The sequence below is a fragment of the Mastacembelus armatus genome, chromosome 2 (assembly GCF_900324485.2).
Source record: "Mastacembelus armatus chromosome 2, fMasArm1.2, whole genome shotgun sequence".
NCBI lineage: Eukaryota > Metazoa > Chordata > Actinopteri > Synbranchiformes > Mastacembelidae > Mastacembelus > Mastacembelus armatus.
Genome location: NC_046634.1, coordinates 8,806,973 through 8,817,184, shown reverse-complemented (window position 1 = coordinate 8,817,184; position 10,212 = coordinate 8,806,973). Strand labels below are relative to the sequence as shown.

At 42.4% G+C, this 10,212-nt stretch overlaps 1 protein-coding gene across 1 annotated transcript; it reads right to left on the bottom strand.

Moving 5' to 3' along the window:
* Positions 1-299: 299 nt before the first annotated feature.
* LOC113127458 (tubulin alpha-1C chain-like) lies at positions 300-5,606 on the bottom strand. Its single transcript, XM_026302056.1, has 4 exons — positions 5,482-5,606; positions 2,266-2,488; positions 1,550-1,698; positions 300-1,393 (listed from the first exon to the last, which is right to left on the bottom strand). Exons 1-4 carry the CDS (start codon positions 5,482-5,484, stop codon positions 419-421), a joined length of 1,350 nt encoding a protein of 449 aa, XP_026157841.1. The 5' UTR covers positions 5,485-5,606; the 3' UTR covers positions 300-418.
* Between the last annotated feature and the right edge of the window lie 4,606 nt (positions 5,607-10,212).

The following is a 10,212-nucleotide window of genomic DNA, read 5'->3' as shown; positions in this document are numbered from 1 at the left end:
TCAGTAATCTTAACAGACTTATTGAATAAAAGGTCAAGTATTTTTGAGTTTTAGCTCATCAGATATGAGAATTCAGTGCTAATCTACTCTTTGTATTTAGTAAGCTAGGGGCTATTTAAGACACCCACATGTTTAAATAATTACATGTTGAGGTAGTGACTCTACTTATAGATTAGGTTATGTTATGTTGATTTAGTGCACAAGATGAAGGATGATGTTGTAGGTGTAAACAGCTTTATTTAGAAAAGAAGGTAAAGATGTTCTGTCTCGTAGGATCAGTGAAACCAAACACCACAGGATCAAACTGCTGCTTGGCAGTAACCGTGTTTATTAGTGGTCTACACACCAGCCGTCAAAACTGAACATTAACACTCATACTCGACATTAAAACTATTTCTTGAGCTCTGTTCTTCTGTTTTTAATACTCCTCCCCCTCTTCATCTTCTTCAAATGAGTCGAGGCCAACCTCTTCGTAATCCTTCTCCAAGGCAGCCATGTCCTCTCTGGCCTCTGAGAACTCACCCTCCTCCATCCCCTCTCCGACGTACCAGTGGACGAAGGCCCTCTTGGCGTACATCAGGTCAAACTTGTGGTCGAGTCGGGCCCAGGCTTCAGCGATGGCGGTGGTGTTGCTCAGCATGCACACGGCCCTCTGCACCTTGGCCAGGTCTCCTCCGGGGACCACCGTGGGGGGCTGGTAGTTGATTCCCACCTTGAAGCCTGTAGGACACCAGTCCACAAACTGGATGGTGCGCTTAGTTTTGATGTTGCTGATTGCCACGTTGACGTCTTTGGGCACCACGTCCCCACGGTACAGCAGGCAGCAGGCCATGTATTTGCCATGCCGAGGGTCACATTTGACCATCTGGTTGGCTGGCTCGAAACAGGAGCTGGTGATTTCAGCCACAGTGAGCTGCTCGTGATAGGCTTTTTCTGCTGAGATAACTGGGGCGTAGGTGGCCAGAGGGAAGTGGATTCGAGGGTAGGGCACCAAGTTGGTCTGGAACTCTGTCAAGTCCACGTTCAGCGCTCCATCAAAGCGCAGGGAGGCGGTGATGGAGGAGACAATCTGGCTGATGAGGCGATTCAGGTTGGTGTAAGACGGACGCTCAATGTCCAAATTCCTGCGGCAGATATCGTAGATGGCCTCGTTGTCCACCATGAAGGCGCAGTCTGAGTGCTCCAGGGTGGTGTGTGTGGTCAGGATTGCGTTGTAGGGCTCTACCACGGCTGTAGACACCTGGGGAGCTGGGTAAATGGCAAATTCCAGTTTGGACTTCTTGCCAAAGTCTACCGAGAGGCGTTCCATCAGCAGAGACGTGAAACCAGAGCCAGTTCCTCCTCCAAACGAGTGGAAAACCAGGAAACCTTGGAGCCCTGTGCATTGGTCAGACTGAACAAGAAAGGTACAGTTTACTATTTAAGAATGTTTTCATGTTTTTTTCAGTTAAAAATATTTCTTTTAATTGATATTCTGTCTTCTCATAAATGATGTGAAGAAAGATGTTAGATCCCTATTTAGCCAAAGTTTTCTTGCCGCCCTTCTTACCAGTTTGCGGATCCTGTCGAGTACAGAGTCGATGTGCTCCTTTCCGACGGTGTAGTGACCTCGGGCGTAGTTGTTGGCGGCGTCCTCCTTCCCTGAGATGAGCTGCTCCGGGTGGAAAAGCTGGCGGTATGTGCCTGTACGGACTTCATCTAAAAGAAAGATGATAGCATGTCAATACTTCATGAGGGGAGTTGATGTGTTTTGTTGAAATGTTGAAACTCTCCCCGATCAGCTTTTTGTGCTGCACTTTGTGACATCTGATTGAAAAATAAACTGGGCCCTTCACACTGGAATATTTAGGTGTGTATGCAGTTATGAATGTTATCAGTTGGTCTGTATATATGTTTGGCCACTTATTTGCAGAATTATTACTTTAAATGAGCTTTTAAGATCTGGGTCTGAAGTGAACCGTTGCTGATTTGCACATTTGAATGGTTGGAAATGAACTTTGGTCAGAATACAAATTCATATAAACACCAATGCTTTGATTCAAAAAGAGCTAGTTAATATGTGAAATGATCTGCTAGTTTAATCTTTATGGCTTTATAGATTATAGGTTCCTTGTCTTTGAAATGTTGACTTTTAATTGCTTTTCCTTCTCCGGAAAAGGTTAAAAACTCTGCCTCAAAGTGTTTCCATCACAACAACAACATTCAATCAACAACAACAACAGCAGATTTCATCTATTTGCCGCAAAATTCAAAGAACATCCGCACCGATCACAGTGGGCTCCAGGTCGACAAAGATGGCCCTGGGGACGTACTTCCCGGTGCCGGTTTCGCTGAAGAACGTGGTGAAGGAATCGTCATACCCCCCGCTGGGTTTGCTGCTGGGCATGTGGCCGTCAGGCTGAATGCCATGCTCCAGGCAGTACAGCTCCCAGCAGGTGTTGCCCATCTGGACACCAGCCTGGCCAACGTGGATGGAGATACACTCGCGCTGTAGAAAAAGAGGAGATAATAGATTGTTCTTCTTATAATTATTATTCCCTATACAACCGTGTACCATGTTTACAAATTTACAGCTGCAAGATGTTCAAATTGCAAATCAAAACATCATGGAATCGGATTTTGCTGGATTGCTTGATGCCAACATTTCTTCCTAAACCTGTCATGACCTGCTGCAAATAACAGTTGAGAACCAGGAAAACTGGGTGGAACCAACCTACTACCTTGACTTTTCAACCTTGTTTGTATTTCCACATCATTTGTGCCACAACCTGATTTGCGTGATAAATATAAGCAGCCAGTGATCTAAAGAAGCAAGCAGTGGTGATTAACACAGTCTTGTCAGAATGTCTGTAGGGGCCAAAGTGCTCCCACACCCTGCTCAAGTATTTCTAGTTCCTTGTAAGTTATGTGGGTGGTGGAGGAGGGAGCCAATGCGTGCATGCACGCCGCTGTGGATCGAAACAAGTTTGGTCTCATCGTTTCGAAAGAAAGATTTTGCCTGAGGGACTTTTAGATGCAACGCTGTCGCTCCTTGCTGGTTAACTGGCCCTTCAGAAGGAGATGAAAGTGGTCAAATGCTCATGTGTGAGACAGGAAGTAGAAGCCAAAGCCAAAAGTCTCATTAAAGGATGACTCACATCAAAGTAAACATTTTTTGTCTTACAGATGTGAGTGAATTACAAATCAGTCTCAGCCATCAAATACATTTTTGCTGGTCTGGCTTTGTCCCACTGACATTATTGCAGCAGTTACCAGCTGTCACTGGTAATGTGAGAGCACACAAACGTCAAGTGTTGCTGTCAAAATATCACGTGGCTCTTCAGGCGGCACCCTCATACCTGTGTTTACAGTATGGACGCTAAAGTAAATAATATGTTTGGAGGGTAACTTAGAGGACAGAGCTGTTGACCTGGTTCAGATGAGACGCACGTCAGTGAACTATTCATGTTCTTTGAACCTGAAGCAGAAACTGAAAATATCTTGGTGGTGCAGCTCTTCGTGTTTTTCCAGTGTGATGCCTTTTGCAACACAAACAAGACTCAACAATGCACAGGAGCACAGGAGCCTCATAATCAGTCATGCAGTACGTTTAACCTTTGACCAGATGGCCCATCTCCTAATAAGCTGCTTTATTTTAGATTATACACATTCTTTGCGAGCTGTATGTGGAAATAAAGTCGTAAAAGTCGTGGATAAATGGTTGTGATATCCAGTTTCCACCACAGCAGCAGCACAAATAGCCAAACTGACAGAAACCACAGCTTTAAACCTCAGCACTGGACTTCTCAGTGACAGACTTTTGGCTTATTTTGAATTTAGTTTCCTTGATGTCTCCCTCACCTCTTAAACAAAGCCCCCAAAAAGCTTGTGATAAGGCAGGAGGGGTCACGGTGACATGGGAGCTGCCAAGTATGGCCATGGCAGCTCAGCTCAGCAGCCAGTTATTTTGAGTGGTGTCATTGGTGCGACCCACACAGACGCACACGCCCCCGGCAGCTCTAACCCGCTAACCTGTTTGGACTCCGCAGCTTCTGTCGCTGACAAACTGCTGATTGCTTCTAAAATAAGAGACTCTGGGCAACTTCCCAGAACATTTTTAGTTTCTGCAAAATGCAACAAGCACCTGCAAAATATAGTATGCTGAACAACAACATACAGATCTAGTGTGCAGCTTATATTCAGCATGAACCTTCAGTGTGCTTTGGGAGTTTCAACATTTGTTGGCTGGATATGAGAAAAGTGGGAGTGGTAGCCTGTTTGCTTGCTGGTGTTGCAACATGTCACATTGGTTCATATTTATGGGACACGGCCTGTAAAATTATACTTCCAGGAGAAGCAGGGGTGAACTGTGAGTTTTCATCTGCTCTCTGTATCTTGTCCTGACCAGGACTGGGTCTCGCTCGACGTGAGGATCTCAACGTGTCAACACAGTCGAGCGCTGTACTGTGAATCTGTTGTGCAGCAAAATCCAAATGTGGAAATAAATCTGATCATGTAGAATTTCAAGGTCTCCAAAATGATTTTGTGCATGTTTTCATGCTTTAATGTGTGTTTTTCAGTAGCTGAAGGGACCAGACCGGATAGATCCAAACCTTGTATCCAAGATTTAAGGTAAATAAAATAAATCTGGAACACCAGGTGCTAATTCTGTCTTTCCACATCCAAAATAGGCCAACACATGGGGGGTTTAGAACAGTTAACACTGCAACAAACCAGTTTTATTCACTTCTGTTTTTTCTGCTTTCGCAATGACCTGAAAAAGTTGCAGCACACTCACTCACTGTTTGTCAACATCCTGAACTTAAGACTTAAGACTTAAGACTATTATAAGTTGATGTTAGCTTGTGAAAAATGTTGATCCGCAGCTACAAAGCTTTAAGGTCACATGTCTGACTTCATGTTTAACATCAGAAATGTGTTAAAAACATGTGAAAGTAGGTGCTTCAGGTCTAATGTTGCAGGAGCTCAGCAGCTTATCAGCACAGTGGTGAGCAGCAGAAAGAGAAATGTGAAGTACACAAGTGGCCGCTGGAAGCCACATCAGCATTCCCAACCAGCCGGGCAAACAAGCACGCCCTGCTGACAGACAGGCCTCCAGTCCCCATATGGAAACAGTTAACCTCTCGTGGAGCTGGAGCCACATGTCTGCTAACATGTTTCCACTGACTTTGTGCCTTTCAGGACTTTAAACACATAAATGCTTTCCATGGCTCCACTTTTATGTGCTGTACTAATGGCACAGTGTTTTTCAGAAGCAGCTTGGGGCCAAAAAAGTAGAAACAATGGACAAAGGACCAGGTTTGTAACACAGAAGGAAGAACATACAAGAGGAGGATTCTCATTATTATAAGAGTGGTTACAAATGAGTCGTAACTGTCCTCACTATCACATAAGTTGCTTCATATTTAGCTTTTGGAGTTTAGCCAAAGAAAACCACCACTTGTTAGCTGCTAGTGTTAATAGTAATGACTCCAGACTCACCATTGTGCAGTTGTGCTGGTCCTTTTCTGAGAAATTCAAACTTGCAGGTTCTCACAGTGCACCTATAATGAGATCTCTGTGAGTGAAGTCCTATCAGTGTGCGACACACACACTTTTATAGCTACTACAGGGGGCGGAGGAGAAGAGGTGGAGCCATTAACAGCTGCAACCTTGTTCTGTTACAGTCACAACCCTCCCCCTCTTTTTTTTATTTGTTATTATTTTAGAGCAGGACCAGACTTTGTTTTCTTTTCCTCTGGCCTTTTCAGAATAAAACCCAAAGCACCAATCAAGTGATTACGATTTAAAAGTTTATGATAATATTTCTCATGACTTTGCTAAAATCCTTTCACATTGATTCAATTTGTCTTTGAACTGAGACGGACTCAAAAAAATGATTCATTAATCCTCATTTACATGTTTTGTTTTCTTTCTGAAAACAAACGCAGCCTTTGTTAGAACTTCAGATTTTTGTGTGTAGGTCAGAGCCACTAGATGGCGTCCTCATCGTTTTGATTTTGTCTCCAACATTAAACCACCAGCTTCCCTCCAGTTTACAGTGTACACAGGGAGTTAAACAGGTAATATTTATTGTCAGTATCTGGGCTGAGCTGCCGAACATGCAGGGGCCTCAGGTTCACTGTTGGTGGTTGTTAGGAATTTGCACCATTAATATAAATATTAACTAGGGTGTATGATGATATCTTGTGGGTGTGTTTGGTGGAGGGTGCTGCAGTTCTCACTGGAGGTGAGAGTATCTCAATGTGTTGAACTGATGTGTGCAACCCATGAGCACCTTCTATCTGGATCTTCATTGGTCCGTTATGGAGGAAGAGTCTTCGTGTATTAGGGAAAACATGTTTCCTTCACCCAAAGACAGTTTTCTCTCCACATTTATTGTCCTGGCTGTTTGTGAACTTTACCTGTCCATCATTCTTTACAGGAATGCAGAGCTGATCCAGGAGCCTTCAGAGGCCTGAGCTCCTCGCACCAGGCCTCCAGCTCTGAATGTAAACGTCCTCATAATCCTCAAACAAACCCCTGAGTCCTCTGGAGCCTATAGCTTCATCCCCTGAGCCGCTCCTTCCTCTTCAAACGCTCCCGTAAGCATCTTTTTGGAAAAGAGAGATAGTTTGTGATAGAGACAGATCGTAGAGATCTTTTTCAAGTTTTGCGTTTTGTCCTCCTCCCCCTCGCAGGTATGCAGGTGACTGTTTTTCTTTTATACCTTCCTCAGTGCTGAAACTGTTTCTCTCACTTTTCATGAGAGTTTTTCAGGTCTTTGCCCTGTTCTGCTTTGCATCCCAAATCATTTAGCCAAGTCAAGCACGTCGTGCTGTGTAAACATCAGCTTCTATTAGTAGTTTAACATTAATTACTGTGGTTTTAGGATTAAACATGTCAGCATGTAAAGTTAAACTGCACTAATGAAAATGTAAAAAAATGGGATGAAGGAGAGCTCAGTTTCACACATGATGATCTGTGTACTTATTACAAGCTGTACACTCTGCCTCAAGTCTGAGAAAATACCCATAATGATGTTTGTATTATAAATTCCAAGTGTGGAAATGCCACCGGGATCCAGCGGGCTTGGAGCTTGACCCATATTAGAGACGAAAAGTCATAATATTTGAACAAGAATCCCAATTATATGAAAGGTCACACTGAAAGGCACATTAATGAGAGATCAATCATATAATTACACTCAGGGACATCGTGTACAATCCAGGCTGCATGGTTTCTATTTACAAATATGTCTGACATGACTTTGTCAGTTGCGTTAGGCTTTTCTGCAAAAAGAAAGAACAGACTGACTTAGGTAGAAGAATAAATGTTTTGTTCTCCTGATCATGACTCTACACCTCCTCAGGAAGGTTTTTCGAAATGTCAGCTGCAAATCTGATAGTAATGATAAAGGACTTTATTCCACATGCAACTTAACTCACTGAAGCTTGAGGCGGAAATATACATGTAAATGGGAAGGATATTGTGCTGTATTTACATGTGATTACGATGCTGCAAGGATTAGTTATTTTGTTTGTTTGGAATTGATATTAATCATTTTATTGTCTATTTTTTTAAACAATCTCAAAACTAAATGTCCCTGATCTTTTCCCCATCAGAAAATATACATTTCTTATAGATGAAATTATGTTTTTATCACCAGCACATGTTGCATTGTCAGCTTTAGTCATTTGGCTTAATGGCTTCAATGCTAGTTTTCAGAGCGTAGATACAGATGTGAACCAAATCAGAGCACAACAGCTGTCACTGTCGATCACCTTCCACTGCTGTAAAAAAAAAAAAAAGCATCAAAGATCACCTTTCTCAAAAATAAGTCAACACTTTTCCCACTCTACTGAAGGAAATCCTCTATAATGCAGATCACAGCAGCCCAGTGTTTCTGTGGGTGCTGCAGGAGTTGTGCTTTGTGTATAAAGATGGAGGATGTTTCTTCTTTAGTCTCACTCCAACACACACACACACACACACACACACACAGACCCGTGATGCCTCCTTCAGAATTATTCTGAATCACTCCTCAAACCAGTGTTTGATCTGCCTAGAAAGCACACACGATGAAACACTGACATGCATACAAACTTATCGTCCGTCTGTCTGACACACAAAGACATATATAAGCTGGAGTGGAAGTCTGCGCAGCTGAAATGAGAAATCCATGTTGCTGTTTATGAAACTTTTCTCAGATTTTATTTTATTTTTTTAACTTTTGCAGAGAAGTCCAACCTAAGATGTTTGCAGCTCTGATTCCAGTGGAAATGTGAGTAGATAAAAACACTTGTATTGCTACAACAAAATGTATGTTACATTTCCAGCAGAAGCTGTGGAAGGAACGAACTTCCCTCCACACTGTATCAGCAAATAACTCAATATTTCAACGATTAGCTCAGGACTGGTGTTACTGAAGTGAAGTGGGACATTTTGGGTTCTCGATGCATCACCTGGGATGTTCTGTGTGTTTTTCCTCCTTCTGAAATAATCCAACACACTGATTCAAGTGTTCAGATCATTGTCTGTCCTGTTAGCAAAGAAGGCTAATTCCATTTCTCACTGAGAAAGATTCAGGCTCCCTGAAGGATTTACCCTCTAACATACCTAATAACTCTAATCCCTGCCAGTTATCTGGTGTTTTGATGGCAGTTTTGAGACTTAAAGCAACAGTTGCTAAGTGGACTCTTCATATTTACAAAACACTTATCTGCTTTATTACAAAATCCACTGATTGTTTTCTTAAAGTAATGCAGGTCTTAGACAAAAGAATCTGGTTTAAGTATTTTCTAATCATGTTAGTGCAGTGCTGGTCTGACTGATTAGCCTGTAAGGATCAGCTTGTATGTTGTTGTATGTTTGTTGCTGTTGCATTTTTACCAGTGTATTTTTAAGTTAAGTTTTGTTAAGTTAGAGGAGCTGATGATTTCACTGGAAAACATTCATTGCTAAAAAATCTTAATATCCCATTGATAACGTAAAATATTAAATAGCCAAAATATAGTGTAGCACTTACTGTGTAGGGGGAGATTTCAGAGATTCATTAGCTGTTTGTTTACAATGACATGGACTCTATTACTGCCATCAAATTTATTTATAATTACAACAGGTAGTGAAGCATTTGACCAGTAATCTGCAATAATCTATAATGGATTACATGTTGAAAGTAACTGGGGGGTCCTGGCTGTAAATCTGCCTGCAGTCTCTGGGATGGCAGTGATAAGGATTGAGCTGTATTGAAGTGGGATGGATGCAGAGATCAAAGTCGGCACTCACAGCCTCACAGAAAAATCCCACAAGTCCTGCTCTCGAGATAAAATACTTGATGCTCCTGTGTGGCCACAGTCGGCCTGGGGGCCAGCGGCTTCAGGAGCCCAAAAACAACCTGTTTCTGGTGCAAGATGAGGTGTTTGTCAGTGAGAGACAATCAGAAATAAAACCTCTGCACAATCACGCATTACAATCATGATTGGGCATACGTGTCCAAAAGTATATGGACACAACATTACACCCTATGTAGTTACTGAACATCTCATTGTAAGAATGAGGCTTCAGTCTTACCACAAAATGTTGAACCCAGCTGCAGGGGCTTTCTCCTGTTTGTTCCCAAGAGCATTAATGAGATCTGCACTTACTTTGAATTAAAAAAGCACAGATCGCTGCTGTATTTCATCTCAGAGCTGTTGCATGTGGTTGAGGTCAAGTTTCTGTGCAGGCTTGTTCTTCCACCCTAAACTGCAAGCAGCTGGCTTAGTGCATGAAGGCATCGCCATTTAAAAAGAGGAAAGGGGCAAAGCATAAGGTGGAAGCACATTACTGGTGATATTTGTGAGTTTATTTGAAAAAACACAAGGCAAAACAACATAGTTTTGGCCATGTAGATGTGTATGATGCTCACTTTTATTATCCAGTCCTACACACATGCTATGCGAAATTTCTGTTATTCTCTCTACCTGTCAATCACCATCATCATCAGAATAAATTGGATGTTTCTCCCATAGGGTCATCGATTCATTTCTATCTCTGCTCACCACGCCGGAGCATTGAACAGCCTCAGTTATTGATCTGCAGACCTATTAAAACCTCCTTGGGAACATGAGCCTATTTTTATATTAGACCTCTTTCAAACCATAAAATCAATTCTTTTGTCCAGATAGGAGAGAAAACGTGTCACATTGTTGCAGACCAGGCTCAGGCTGGGCACAAATCAGCTGCATGATT